At 47.0% G+C, this 15783-nt stretch overlaps 1 protein-coding gene across 1 annotated transcript in view; it reads right to left on the reverse strand.

Moving 5' to 3' along the window:
* The window catches only part of WASHC4 (WASH complex subunit 4), a 1952913-nt gene that overhangs the window by 1249696 nt on the left and 687434 nt on the right, over positions 1–15783 (reverse strand). Inside the window, exons 15-16 of the mRNA XM_044087827.1 lie at positions 11814–11937; positions 11587–11714 (exon numbers count right to left, since the gene is read on the reverse strand). Coding sequence (XP_043943762.1) covers positions 11587–11714; positions 11814–11937 — 252 coding nt within the window. The remainder of the gene's footprint in view (positions 1–11586; positions 11715–11813; positions 11938–15783) is intronic.

Here is a 15783-nt window from a genome sequence, read left to right on the forward strand (position 1 = left end):
TGGATAGGACTTGGTTCCGCCCTGTTTGTTGATATACCACACTACGGACATATTGTCCATTTGGACTGCAATAGTTCCCAGGGGAAGAGAGTCGTTGAGGGCTTGCAACGTTAAAAGCACTGCTCTCATCTCTAGGACATTTATGTGCAGATGGTATTCGAAAGGTTGCCAAGTGCCATGGACCATCCTGCCCTGATAATGCCCCCCCCCCCACCCGATCAGGGAGGCGTCCGATGTAACCGTGGTGACCGGGGCAGGAGGAACAAAGGGTCTGCCCTGATGGACTTGAGGGGACGATATCCACCAGGTCAGATGCCTTTTGCAAGTTGGAGTTATTATGATCCTGTGATGCATGGGTAGTTGTTGAAAGGACCATTGGGCAAATAGCATCCATTGTAGAAGACGCATGTAAAAACGGGCGAAGGGAGGAAGTGTTATAGCGGCTGCCATAAGACCCAAAACTTTCAGAGCAAATCTGGCCTGAATTTTGTAGCTGAGAAGAATCACCTGGACGAGACTTTGAATGTCCAGGATCCTTTGGTCTGTTAACTTTGCTGAAAGTTGTACGGTGTCCAATTTTGCGCCTATAAAAGTAATAGATTGACAAGGCGACAAGGCAGATTTTTCGAAATTTATAGAAATCCCTAGCTCTCTGCAAATGTGAATGGTGTAATCTCTGGCCTGGAGAAGTTGATGACTGGTGGTGGCAGTGAGGAGCCAGTCGTCTAGATATGGAAACACCTGGAATACTTGACGTCTCAGGTGAGCCGTAACCGCTGCCATACATTTGGTGAACACTCTGGGGGCTGTAGTGAGTCCAAAGGGCAGGGCCCTGAATTGGAAGTGACTGGTCCCAAGCCAAAAGCAGAGAAATCTTCTGGAGCGCCTGTGAATTTTTATGTGATAGTATGCATCCTGAAGATCTACCGAGCACATCCAATTGTCCTTGCCCAGAAAGGGTAGAATGGACTGAAGCGTGACCATCCGGAATCTTGTTTTCTTCACAAACTTGTTTAGTTTGCTCAGATCTAATATTGGTCTCCAGTCCCCTGTCTTTTTTGGTACTAAAAAGAACCTTGAGTAGATTCCGGATCCTATTTGGTCTGCTGGGACTAGCTGGATGGCTCTTTTTGCTAGCAGTTTTGATATCTCTGGTACTGCTAGTTCCCTTAGACCGGGTGGAACGTCTGGAAGGGTTCCCTTTTGCTGAATTGGGGTTTGAATAAAGGGAATTTTGTAACCCTCGGATATAATCGACTGTACCCATTTGTCTTGAGAAAGGGAAAGCCAGGTACAGCGATAATCTTCCCCCGACTGCCTCCAAAGGTGGACAATCAGGCAACATCTCAGGGATGCTGGAAGGGTTTGTCAGAAAGAGGCTCTCTGCTACCCTGATTCTGCGGACCACCTCTGCCCCTAGGGCAGCGTCTGTTGTTGTTGTTACCCCCTCTGCCTCTGGGGGTAAACTGACCTCGTGCGTCAGGCGTGACTCCTTGAGATTTGCGGAACCACTTCTTCCCTCCCTTCTGACCTTTTGGGTAAGGTCTTGAAGGGGTGGAGAAACGGACTCCTACGGCAGAAAGAGTCTTGCCATCTTGTTCGCATCTACTCAAAGTGTCTTTCACTTGAGGCCCGAACAAGGTCGAGCCATCAAAAGGGGAGTGTGTGAAGGACGCCTTGAAGGGGTCTGCAAAATTACAAAGCCGCATCCAGGACTGACGCCTTAAAGCCACTCCTGCGGCCCTACTCGCTCCATCGGCTGCATAAGAAATGAGCCGCATGGAGGAGTTAACGGAGTTAAGGATTCCTAGCTGTGAGCTAATCTTGTCCTGAGACCCAGCAGCTGACGGATCCTGTAGAACTTCTCCCAACTCTTTAAGAACATCTCTTTGAAGGCGGGTGAAGTGACACAAGTAGTTCAGCGATCGCATGGCAAAGGTCGCTGAAGAAAAAAATCCGCTTGCCGTACCTGTCCATAGTCCTGGAATCCTTGTTAGGAGGATGGACAGGTACTGAAGGATCAGCTAGTTCCTTCTTGGTGGCTGCAGCCACCACCATGGCATCAACCGGGACACCTTTTGTCAAATATTGCCTATCTGGTGGGGCCGTAATGAATTTAGAAGGCCTCCTAGGAATAGGTTCCACCGAATCCGGGGCCATCCCCGCCTTCCGAGCCACTACGTCCATAAGAGGGTCGAAAGGCGGAGACACCCAGGAGGTGGAGGGTCGAGATCCGAATGCCTCCAGGTATACTGACCCGTCCTCGGAAGGATTAAGGGAGGGCCAGTTTCCCCTCTGCTTAAGGAGTTCAAGGATGTCTGAAAAAGAGACATCCTCAGAGGAGGACCTTGGGGATCCCTCCGACTCATCCAAGTCAGTATCAGATGTAATAGACTCGGGGGAGTCTAGATGTTTCCTCTTACATGTCCTCTTACGCGGAGGTTCACCTGACGGATCATGAGAAGCCTCGGAAGAGGAAGATATTCCCAATGGGGAAACCTGAGGCATTGGATCTCTGGGTCCGGGAGCAAGAGAGTGGGAAGAGACGTCAGCAGGCACTGTAGTGGGAGGAGCTGATGGAACTGACCGTTGACTACGCCCAGGGGCTAGTATACTCCTCATCACCTCGAAGGCTCCCCCATCAGAGAGACCAGAAGGTTCCCGCTCCGAAGAGATAGGAACTCCAGGCCTCACCGAGAGGGAAGGCTCCGAGGCAGATGTCGGGGCTGAGCTCACCAACGCCGAAGCCCCGAGAGGGAGAACGGGGTCGAACAAGGGTCCGATGCCACTCGCCCCCTCGGAGCCGATGAGAGAGACCAGACGCCCGGATCCCTCCAATGAAGGCCTCAAGGAGGAAATCGGAGCAGAGGACGATGGAGCCGAAAGGGGTGGTATCGGCTCCGAAGCTACAACAGTCACGGCTCCGAGGAGCTCTGGCTCCGAGCTCTGTAAGAGAGTCGAAGGAGGAATGTTAGGTGGATGTGAAACAGCTACCGTCTGTTGAGACGGGCTATGGAGCATTTGGGCCAATGCCTGAGACTTTAATAGTCTACTCACCACTCTCTCGAGGTCGTGATCAGACAGCCTGGACAACCGAGAAGAACGGCTCAGATGGCTCCGCTCCGAGAGCAGGGGTGATCTCGGAGCCGAACGTATCGATTCCAATGAGGGGGATCGAGATCTCTTTTTAGAGATAGGTGGAGCCGAAGGAGCCGAGGATACGTCGGCTCCAGCCGGAGCCGACACAGAGTGTCCAGATCTGGCAGTATCGGTGCCGGATGGAGCCGATACTGTGCCTTCTAGAATGGAAGGATCGGCTCCGGCCGGAGCCGATCTCGACACTAAAGAAGTTGAACCAGTAGCCGACGGCTTGGGACTTGCAGCCGAAGGCTTAACAGGTTTCGAGGGCTTCCCCGGAGCCGACTTAGTCGGGGAGCTCTCTGGCTTTAATAAGCCCCTCAATATTAACTTATTTCTGCGCTCCTGCAGGACTCTTGGGCTGAAGGCATGACAGATAGCACAAGAGTCCTGCAGGTGCAGAGGTCCCAGGCAGTAAACACAAGAAGTGTGACCGTCTGTCAGAGACATCTTCTGACAGCACGAGTCACACTTCTTGAAGCCTGAGACCTTTGTGTCCTTCGACATAGCTGTGTCGAGGAAACACAAGTTGACAGGAAAAACACAGACACACACACACAAATAACACCCAATCCAAAAATTAAAACTAAACAGGGATACAACACACTCAAACAGACACAAAAATCCCTGACAGGAAAAATTAGGAAAGGGAAAGGCCTAAGGCCTAACCTAGGGAAGGGGATAAATAACCTGAAAAAAAGGGAACACTAACGGGAATAGGGTTAAAATAAACATTAAGGTTCACAAAACAACTAAGGTTATGAAAAATAAAAGGGATGAGACAAAGTCTTATTATTAAGAAAACTTACCTAGAGCTGGTAAAAGAGGCACCTCATTAGCGAAGCGGCAAATGAGATCTAGGTAGTCTCTGCCTTGCATCATGGGATATAGGGTTGCCTCGAGCTGGTAAAATTAGCTCTCGAGCTTAGCAAGTGCCGAGTCAGAGCCGAGGATCAGCTCCGAACCCATCCAGCAAGAATGAAGGCAAGATTGACAACTTAACATCCCAATTTCACACAATATATGGTCCCTAGGGGCAAGAGAATGGAATGGATTTCTGGCTGTGGCATTCAGTATCTCACAGACTGGGACTGTCCATAATGGACAGAGGCATTACCCTGAGTGTGAGTCTGCAATTCCTATCCACTGATCCAAATTGCATTTGAAGAGGGTCAGTGAAGGCCTCTGCTTAACATGAATAGGAAACCAGTTTCAAAGAAGGGGGGAATCTCCAGGACACATCTGTCTTGCCAGCATGTTTTGAGTCGCTGTCTAAGTTTAGATTCCTAGATCAGGTGGCCCTCATGCTGTTTGACTTGCAGATGTGTAGTAGCTCCATCTGGGCTGGATCTGTGAGTGCCTTGTATGTCAGGTATAGGTCACTCCTTAATAGTCGGTAGGAGAAAGACTATCAGCATAGTTCATGTTGTTTACACCCCATATTTTCTTTGTGAGAAACCTCTGAGGTTACTCCAGCTGCTGTAAGTGCCTAGTCAAGTACATGCCAAATGGCGCACTGTACTAGAATGCTGGTCTAATGAAGGCAGAGTACTGCAGGACTAACTTCCTTGGATCTAGGTGCCATACCTTTACTTATAAGTTGTGCCACATAAAAGTATTTCTTCACCACTGCGGACACGTCTGTCAGAGTTCAGGCTATATAATCTGTGTACCTAGATCTCTCACTTCTGAGTCTACTCTAAGGGGTGTGGTATTGATGTTGTAATTTGTAGGTGTATTTGAGTTCCCAAAGGGTATGATAATGCATTTTTTGCATTTAGTTTTAGGCCATGGCTCTGACACCAATCACTTGTCTGATCTAGACCATCCTAAAGGACATCTACATCATTGGGGGATTGGATGATTGCCCGCAGCTTTTAGTTGTAGGCAAACTTTGTCATTCAGAGGCCTTCCACATTTGCCTTGACTTCAGATAAGTATATTCCAAACTGGAGTGGTCCCAGTATTGAGCCCTGTGGCACACCACTAGTAAATGGCCTCTTGCTAGTTCTGGATTCACACACTTTAATCACGTGTCCTGTCCATGAGGCAATTGGGTATCCCATCTGATGCCATAGGGATTTATGCCCAGTTTTATGACTTTATAATACCTGAGTAGGAAACCGCATCAAATGCCTTGGCCATACAGGTAGGTGGTTATACACTGTTTTAGCATCATCCATGGCCTCAGTGACTTTCTCAAAGAAATACACCAGATTCAGTAGGCATGACCTGCCCTTGACAAAGCTGAATTGGAACAGGTCTAGTGTTTGGACGTCTCCTGTGTCATTATTTATTAAGTCCATGACTATTCTTTCCATGGCCTTACATAAAAACTAGTCAAACTTAATGGTCTGTAATTTCCCAGGTCAGTAGATAGTCCTCCTTTATGTAGAGGGATGACTGTTGCTGTTCTCCACTCTATCAGGACAAAGCCAGCCCAAAGGCTGCGGCTAAACAGAGGTCCTAATGTGCCTTATAAGTCCTGATTTAAGCTGTTTAAGAGGCAACCTGGTATACTCTTGGGTCTCAATAAATCCAAGTTTTTAGCTTTAGAAAGTGCAGTGGCAACCTGTTCTTTGGTGATAAGTGGCTGTGGAGTGGTGGGGGTTATTTCATAGGGGAGAACTGGGGGTGAGGCAGAGGTGAAATCTGAGCAGAATTTGTCAGCCAGCAGATTTGCTACGTCTTCTGGCTGAATATAGGTGATGCCATCTACAACTAATTCCACAGACTGTTGGGTGTTGCCCTTAAGAATGCGGACATAACTGAAAATGCCTTATGGTTATCCTTAGCTTTGGAATCTATTTTTACCTCAAAGTCTGTTTTCAGAGACTTAACTAGTTCTCTGACTCGCTTGTTTAGACTAATGAGGGGCGTACTGCTCTGCTGTGCACATTCTCTCTTAAAAAGGATAATAAGGTCATATAAAATATAGTTTGAAAATTAGAAAGGCATATATATTGGTTAATAACTTAAAGAATCTACTAAAGGGCATTAAAAAAATGGAAAAAGACTAAAAAGGCATTTTACAAAGGAACAATGGAAGGACATCTATATGGCTCCCCAGTATGCAAAATAGTCCAGAAGGTTTAGCATTTTTGCTTGGAAGTGTTTGTGCATTTATTAATATCTCCAAGTAGACTTCAGAGAATTCTTCCTCAGGAACATAGCAAATGCAGGAGGTGTAATGGGAAAGATAAAGGTGATTGGGAAAAAAATTTCAGGAATGTAACAAGTTGGCAGATTTTAAAAACTCCCTACAGAATACTTTGTTAAAATATTGGAGGAATAAATAGCTGTAGCAAAGGAAATTATTCTTTTGAGCCAATATACAGGATCAGAAATGTCTAGACATAGTAAGGGCTTACTAAGTTTAATGATACTGACTGCAAGAAAAGAAACAATTACTAAAACTTGGGAATGAAAATCTAATACAGTTACAGAAGTACTGAACACTGTAAACAAAACAAAAGAACTGGAAGTGGGATCTTTAGAAAAAGGAAGGTACAAATTACACAAATAAATGGAACATGTGGGAACAGTACAAAGTGTTCAGGGGGGTCTATGTATATTCATCGAATGGTAAACGCATAAAATGGCATTACATCGTAAATGCTGTTCATCTAAACCTTCTCAGCCCCCAACACCCCCCACTAATTATATGTACCAACTCCAAGATCGCATTACAGTGGGGAAAGGGCAAATTTCCTCATCCCTACCGTAAGGAAAAAAAAAGGAGAGAAATTTTAGCTCTGCAGAAGAAGCTGGTTCAAAGGGGGGCAGGGTGAGCTTTTCCAACATAAAGTTAGGGTCCCAAGCTGGGGTTGGTGCTCTTCTGGGTGGCCTAAGTTGCTAGCCCTTCTTAGGAACTGTTTGATCAAGGGGTGTGAGAAAGGGGCTGCTCAGTGGGCAAATGAGCAGAGATAGCAGAGGCATGAATTTTAATAGAGCAAAAACAGGCCACTGTGTAGCAGGTCAGCTAAGAAATCCAGGATGAGAGGGTGGGAGGGCTGTGTCGTATTGGCTCCCTTTGCCTGAATCCAGGTGCAGAACCTTTTCCATTTGTCAGCATAAGACTTTCTGGTGCTAGGGCGTCTGGCCTCACGTATAACATTCTAGAACCTGTTTAATGAGGTTGGCAGATTGATCAGGGATTAGGGAATAAGCCAAGCTGTCAAACTGAGTGTGTGCAATTGGGGATGCATGAATTCCCCTTCCCTCTGGGTCGGAAGGTTTGGAATCTGAGGAAGATGCCATGGTGGCAATGGGGACAGGCTGTGCAGCAAAGGATACCAGTGCTGGTGAGGCCATTCTGGAGCTATTAGAATTCTCCTTGGTTTTTCCTCCTTTATTTTGAGCAGTGGAAAGGCACAGACCGATAGACTGACCCAGGGGAAGGACAGGGCATCCACTTTCCAAGTCATGCAGTGATGCTCCCTGGTGCAGAATTTGCAGAACTGATGGTTGGTGTGGGAGGCAAGAGGTCAACCTTCGGGGTGCCACACTTCTGAGTTATTAGGGTGAAGGTTCTTCTGTTGAGCTGCCACGCGTGTGGGTCCAGAAGACTTTTTCTTAATTGGTCTGCCAGAGAGTTGAGAGAACCTGGTAGGAATTGTGCTAGCAGGTAGAGCTGTATGGCAGAGGCTATGTGCCAAAGGGTCATGGCCAGCCTGCACAGAGGGTAGGAGCGAGTCCCTCCCTGCTTGTTGATATACCACATTACAGCGGTGTTGTCTGTTTTGATCAGGAGAGCCTTTGGGGAGAGAAGGGACTAGAAAGCTATCAAGGTGTGCTGGACAGCTATCATCTCTTTTTGGTTGATGTGCAGAAGGACTTGCTGTGGGCTCCACTGGCCCTGTATGCACCTGCCATCCAGGTGTGCACACCAGGCATAGTCTGATGCTTCTGTGGTGAGGGTCTGGGAGGCGGGGGGTGGTGAGAAATGTAGTCCCTTGTTGAGGGAGCATGCTGTTGCCCACTAAAGAAAATCTTTTCTGAGGCAAGGAATTATAGGTATAAGAGTCTCCAGGTCTTGACAGTGTTGAGACCAAAGGCCTTTTAGGAACCATTGAAGTTTCCTCATATGCAGTCTGGCACATGGAATGAGTAGTATGCAAGATGCCATGAACCCCAGAACTTGCAGGATTTTTCTTGTAGATAGCTGGGGTCTGGTGGCTAGTTGAGAGAAGTAGGCTGTCAGGAAATTTTGCTTTTCTGGTGTAAGGAATGCCATCTGGGATGCTGTGTCCAGGCTTGCTCCCAGGAATATAATCCTTTGGGTGGGCACCTGTTTGGATTTCTTTTTGTTGATTGTATACCCTAGAGAGATTAGTAGGGACTTTACAAAGGCCAGGTGCTTGAGCAGCTTTTCCTGGCTGTCTGCCTGAATTAGGCAATCATCTAAGTATGGGTAAATCTGGATTTTCCTTTGTCTGCAAAAGGCAGTGGCCGGAGCCAGACATTTTGAGAAAACTCTGGGAGCAGTAGATAAGCCAAAGGGAAGTGCAGAGAACTGAAGGTGCTGAGATCCTGCCCTGAAACGGAGATATTTCCTGCATGACTCCCTGATAGGAATATGGAGGTAGGCCTCTTAGTTCTAGGGTGGCTAGCCAAGCATCCTTGGAGAGCATGGGTAGGCTGCTGAAGTGTGAGCATTTTGAATTTTGGGATCACCAGGAAGGTGTTTAGAATGGATATATCAAGGATGGGGTGTCAAGTGCCCTCTTTTCTGGGTACCAGAAAAAGTCTGGAGTAGAAAGCTTGGACTCTCTGTTCTGCAGGGACGTGCTCTACTGCCCTCATAGACAGCAAGAAAAGGACTTGCTTTTGCACCTCTGCCCACTGGTTTGGAGGTAGAACTGGGAACCCTTTTGGGGTAGGAAGGGTGTGGAAAGAAAATCTGTATCCCTGGGACAATATTTTGAGAACCCAGTGGTCGTTGGTAATGGTGGCCCAGGTGCTTGTGTGAAAGGAGGGTTTTCCTCCTAGGGGTAAGTGAAGGTGGGCAGAGGAAGGGGGTGGGGGTGGTGAGTCATTGTGAGTTCTTACCATAAGGGAGTGACTTAGAATGTCCTGGTTTTGAAGTGGAGGTAGTCTACTGCTTACCTCTCTGCATTCCTTGTGGCTGCTGTCTGGGGGGTCTGGGCTGGACTGGCTTAGTGGGAGCAGGAAAGGACCACTGCTTGGCGGGACAATGCCTGCTGAACCTGGGTGGCTGGACCTGTAAGAAATCCTTAACTGTCTGCATAGATTTAGCCTTTTCTTCCATCTTTTTTAAGACCTCTTCTTAGTGCCAAATAAGTTGTCTTTGTGCAAGGGGGCATCCAACAATTTAGATTTGACATGGTCTGGCAAGGGCTGCTCCTTAAGCCATGCATGTCTTCTAATGACAGATCCGGTGACTGCTGCCCTGCAAGAAGCTTCCAGGGCATCAAAACCACAGTGCAAGGTGTGTTTAGTTACTTGACTTACAGAATGCATCAACTCTTGTTAACACTTTAGATTCTGCACAAGCAGGAAAGGAAGACATTTTCTGTTTGAAGAGTTCCAGGGTATCTTGCGGAAATTTTAGCATACGGAATTGACAATTTAGTGACCTGATAGCAAGAGTAGCTGAGGTGTATACTTTTTACCCCATCTGTTTAGTGCTCGGGAATCCCTATCTGAGGGTGTGGGGATTCTTAGCAGACGTTGCTTTAATCCCTTTAGGCCCTTGAGAAATTACCTCAGGGTCAGCAGAAGGATTTTTAAAAAGAAATTTGTGTGAGTCAGGGACTCTATAGTACCTGTCTGGTTTTCTGGGTGCAGGAGGAAGGGTGTTAGGAGTCAAGCTGGATTCCAGGAAAACATCCTCCACAACATCCAGGACTGGGGGGATGGCCAAGGGTCTGTGCTGTGGAAGATCTAAGAACTCCCTGAGTCTGTTTTTAGACCGAGGGTAGTCCTGACTCTCCCATTGGAAATGCTCCCTTAAGGTATGAAGGGTTTCCCCAAAGGAAAAATTCTCTGGGGGAGAGGTGGAAAGGATGGAATCCTCTGCATCAAAATCCTCTTAAGTAGAGAGAGGTTGCATTTCTTCATATTCAGATACATCACAGTCATCTGACTCTCGTTCAGACAGATCTCTCTTCCTTTTGGAGGGGGTAGCTTGGCTTCCTCTGATCAGCATGATAAGGTCTTCCTCCATTTTAAGCATTTCAGACTGAGACAAGGAAGCAGGTGCCTGAGATTGGGCTGTCGGTTTCTTGAGTGTGGATTATATCCTGGGCCTAAGAAACTCAGTAGTTTTCGAAAGAATGGTAGTCGTGAAAGAAGAAGTCGGTGTGTGTTAAGAATCGGTAGTGCGAAGGACTTCCTCGGAAGGCGGTGGCTGCTCAGTGGCTCCAAACCCATCCAAGGTACAGACGACCGTAGGATCCTTAGTCGAAGAAGAGTTTTGCAGCATACCAGACTCCGAAAAGGTCTCGGTAGCAGCCTGCAAATCCACAGAAGTGGGCATCAGGGGCTGCGAAAGCACCTCATTGAGGACCAGAGAACTGACAACTAGCTTAACGTAAGCATTGTCGGTAGGTTTGGAACTGTGCGGTCTCTCTCTGTCTTTATCTTTACGTTTTTTTTGGAAGATCTGCTGTCAGATGGTTTACCGAAGCCATATCGGAGTTCGAGGACTGTAGGCAAAAATATCTAGCTACAATAAGGGCCCGACGATGGACAGTTCTGGTGTTGAACAAAGCACAAAAGCGACAGCGGGGGATGTCGTGGTCTGGGTCTAAATAAGTGACGCATTAAGAATGAAAGTCTCAGTGTGGTATTTGCATTCCACAGGTGAGACAATTATTAACTTTTTCTGACATCGGTTAGTGCAAGAAAAAAGGATCTCCAATGGGGTACTTAGCTTTAGAAGACTACAGCTTCAAATTGGTAGACGAAACTCAGGTAGTGACCGACAGGCACTCGTGTGAACTGCTTCTGCTTTGGGGTCCACGGTAAGAAAGACTGATATAATGGCGTCGGCTGCCTTACTTTATACTACTGATGACCTGACGTCAGTCCTGAAGTGACAGCAACTGACGCAGAAACACTAAGCCTCTGGTATTTGGGCTGGCCGAGGGCTACCCTGGCAGGGATAACCCAAATGTGATGACTGCAACAGTGAAACACGAAGAACATCAGGAGCATAAAAAAAAAATCCAAGAATGCAAGGCGTTTCATGTCTCATTGTCAAATGGAGATTACTGGAGAAAATTAATCCAATCAAGGGCCCATAAAGGAATTATGAGATCTACCATTACAGTTGCACTGCTCAGTTTTTATATATAATTATTTAAGACCTACTGCAGAAGAAATGTGTAAAACCCAAGATGCTCTCATTTTGTACTACTAAAAAATCTCTTTACTTTTATTTTAACTTACATCACAATAAAGTTGCAGAAGTACTAGCCTTACCTTCTTGCAAACATCTAACAGAGTCTTGAACAACTTTTTGTCTGCAGTTCTAAATATCTGATAGTGCAATACGTAAAGTGCACACACACCAACGTACTTGTCTCTCTGATCAATTTCAGATGGTTCACCTGAAAAAAGAAAACACTTGAAGAACCTGCCGCACAAATCAATATCACTAAAAAATTAAAAAAGAAAAAACTTTACAGAAAAGCCAGCACTTCTCTTACCCAATTTAGCTTCCACATTGCTAAAAATTGTGCGAATATTATGTGCAAACTCTTCTGCAAAAGCACTGTTCTTGGATACTGGAATTCCACCATTCATTGTGTCAAACTGCTGCTCTACACAACCCTAGAGGGAAGAAGAGTCACAGTACATAACTTTTGAGAAGGTTAAGGTTATGGGCTTATAACAAGTTTCTTCTTAAAGAGCTGGGCCAATTTGCATACTGAGAACCGAATAAGAGGAGGAAGTACCATGCTTTAACTACAAACCAAAAACACAAAACAGGTGCCACTATGTGACCAGGAAAAACATCAGCAAACAATAACAGGTACAAAAACTTTTATTCCACACAAAAGAGTTAAGAGCTTTCGTCCAATAACAAGGACTTCATCAGAAAGTACAGTTGTGCACACTTACCATAAATGTAGATGTTTGAGTGTATTCACTGTTGCAGTCATCACATTTGGGTTATCCCTGGCAGGGTAGCCCTCGGCTGGCCCGAATACCAGTGACTTAGTATTTCTGTGTTGGTTGCTGTCGCTTGAGGACTGATGTCAGGTCGTCAGTGGTATAAAGTAAGGCAGCCGACGCCATTACATCAGTTTTTCTTACCCTAACCTGTCAGGAGCTCCCAAAGTAGGAGGCGTTGTTATCGTGAAAGAACACCACCAGTGGAAAATAAATACCAATATGTCCCTTGTAAGGAAAGGAGAACAACAAGGAAGAATGTTAACAAAAGGAGAAAGAGAAAAAAGGGGGATGGAGGGAGGGAAACCAGGACTGCAACAGTGAATACACTCAAACATCTACATTTGTGGTAAGTGTACACAACTATACTATGTTCTTCACATTTCACTCTTGCACTCATCACATTTGGGTAGATTCCCAAAGCTGAGGAAATGGGTGGAGGTAGGGAAGGAAGCCAGGGGCTGGCTAGGATGCCCTGCAAGACTGCAGAGGCAAACCCTGCCCTGGATTTGGAGAAGAGAGGCAGGTGGAAATGCTTGGTGAAAGTGCGAACAGATATCCTGGTGGCAGCCTCCAGGATGTACCTGGTGAGAACTCGTCTGAGGAAAGCTGCAGAGGTGGAAGCTGCTCTGGTGGAGTGTGTCCTAACCCCCCTTGGGGGGAGGCTAGCCATGCTGTTTGTAGCAGAAATGGATACAGTGTGCTATCCATTTGGAAATGGTTTGCTTCGAGGTGGCTTTGTCTTCTGCCCCTGTAGCAAAGCTAACCAGCAATTGATCAGACTTTCTGAAGGATTTAGTCCTGCCCAGATAGTATCTGAGCTGTCTGTGCACATCTAGAGAGAGTGAAAAATCCTTTCTCCTTGTTCTGAGGATTAGGAAATAAGGTGGGCAAATGAATGGATTGGTTGAGAGTCACACTGGAGGGAGGGAAACCAGGACTGCAACAGTGAATACACTCAAACATCTACATTTGTGGTAAGTGACACCACCTTGGGCATGAAGGATGGGTTAGTTCTGAGGGATACCCGGTCTGCATGGAAGATGATGAAGGGTTCCACAGCCATGAGTGCTTGCAGCTCAGAGACTCTTCTGGCTGAAGTGATGGCCAGAAGATAGGCTGTCGTCCAGGAGAGAAATTTTAGCTCTGCAGAAGAACTTGGTTTGAAAGTAGGTAGGGTGAGCTTTTCCAAGACAAAGTTAACGTCCCAAACTGGTGTTGGTGCCTTTCTAGGGGGCCTCAAGTTGCTAGCCCCTCTGAGGAACTGTTTGATCAAAGGGTGAGAGAAAAGTGGCTGCTCAGTGGGAAAATGAGTAGAAATAGCAGAGATTAATTTTTATAGAGGAGAAAGAGAGACCACTGTGTAGTAGGTCAGCTAAGTAATCCAGGATGAGAGGGATGGACAGCTTTGTCAATACTGGCCCCCTTAGCCTGGATCCAGGTGCAAAACCTTTTCCATTTATCTGCATAAGACTTTCTGGTGCTAGGGCATCTGGCCTCACGGATAACATCCAGAACCTGTTTACTGAGGTTGGCAGATTGGTTTGGGGTTAGGGAATAAGATAAGCTGCCAAACTGAGTGTCTGCAATTGGGGATACATGAATTCCCCCTTGCTCTGAGTTAGGAGGTTTGGAATATGAGGAAGATGCCATGGAAGCAGTGAGGACAGGCTGCACAGCAAGGGGTAACAGTGCTGTTGGGGCCAGTCTGGAGCTATAAGAAAGGTCCTTGGTTTTTCCTCCCTTATTCTGAACCGTACCCAGGGATGAGAGGAAGGGGAGGAAAGGCATAGACTGAGAGGTTGACCCTGGGGAAGGACAGGGCATCCACTTTCCAAGCCATGCAGTGATGCTCCCTGGTGCAGAATTTGGAGGCAAAGAGGTCGACCTTCGGGGTTCCCCATTTCTGAGTTATTAGTATGAAGGTACTTCTGGGTCCAGAAGGTTTCTGCTTAATTGGTCTGCCAGGGAGTTGAGAGAGCTTGGTAAGTATTGTGTGAACAGGTGAAGCTGCATGTAAGAGGCTGTGAACCAAAGGGTCATGGCCAGCCTGCTTAGAGGGTAGGAGTGAGTCCCTCCCTACTTGTTGGTGTACCACATCACAGTAGTATTGTCTGTTTTGATCAGGAGAACCCCTGGAGACAGAAGGGGTCTGAAAGCTATCAAGGCGTGCTGCACAGCCATAACCTCTTTTTGACTGATGTGTAGGGGGGGTCTGCTGTGGGTTCCATTGGCCCTGTATGCACCTGCCATCCAGGTGTTCCCCCCCTAGTGTAGTCTGATGCATCTGTGGTGACGGTCTGGGTGGCAGGGTATGGGGAGAAGGGCAGTCCCTTGCTGTGGGAGCATGCTGTTACCTACCAAAGAAATTCCAGTCTGAGGCAAGGAATTATAGGTAGAAGAGTCTCCAGATCTTGAGAGTGTTGACACCAAAGGCTCTTTAGATACTTTAGGTACCACTGAAGTTTCCTCATATGCAGTCTGGCATATGGAATGAGGAGAATGCAAGATGCCATGAACCCCAGTGCTTGCAGGAGTTGGCCGACCGGCACTTGCGAACTGCTTCTGCTTCAGGCACCGCGCGGCAAGAAAGACTGGAGAAAATGGCGTTGGTTGCATTATATATACCCCTGGCGCACTGACGTCAGGGAAGAAGCGACAGCAACCGACGCCGGACCAAGACTTTGGAATTCCGGCCGACTGCGGGACCGCCTGATGACAGGATAACCCAAGTGTGGTAACTGCAGCAGGGTAACACAATGAACATCTTGTTTTTCTGGTGTAAGGTATGCCATCTGGGATGCTGTGTCCAGACTTGCTCCCAGGAATATTATCCTTTGGGTGGGCACCTGCTTTGATTTCTTTTTGTTGGCTGTGTACCTTAGGGAGTTTAGTAGGTTCTTTACAAAGACCAGGTGCTTGAGCAGCTTGTCCTGGCTGTCTGCCTGAATAAGGCAGTCGTCTAAGTAGAGGTAAATTTGAAGATTTCTTTGTCTGCAAAAGGCAATGGCAGGAGCCAGGCATTCCGTGAAAACTTTGACAGCAGAATAAGCCAAAGGGAAGCGCAGAGAACTGAAAGTGTTGAGATCCTGCCCTGAAGCAGAGATATTTTCTGCATGATTCCCTAAATAGGAATGTGGAGGTAGGCCTCTTTTAGATCCAGAGTGGCTAGCCAGGCGTCCTTGGAGAGCATGGGTAGCAACTGCTGGAGGGTGAGCATTTTGAATTATGGGATCACCAGGAAGGTGTTTAGAATGGATAGATCGAGGATAGGGCACCAGGTGCCCTCTTTTCTGGACACCAGGAAAAGTCTAGAGTAGAAGCCTTGTCCTATCTGTTCTGCAGGAATGTGCTCTACTGCCCTCAAAGAGAGCAGGAAATGGATTTGCTTTTGAGCCTCTGCCCACTAATTTGGTGGTAGATCTGGGAACCCTTTTGGGGTTGGAAGGGTGTGGAAGGAGAATATGTATCCATGAGGCACAATGTTCAGAACTCATTGGCCCT

Source organism: Protopterus annectens, chromosome 11.part0, assembly GCF_019279795.1.
Source record: "Protopterus annectens isolate FY-2018-M chromosome 11.part0, PAN1.0, whole genome shotgun sequence".
NCBI classification, from domain to species: Eukaryota; Metazoa; Chordata; order Ceratodontiformes; family Protopteridae; genus Protopterus; species Protopterus annectens.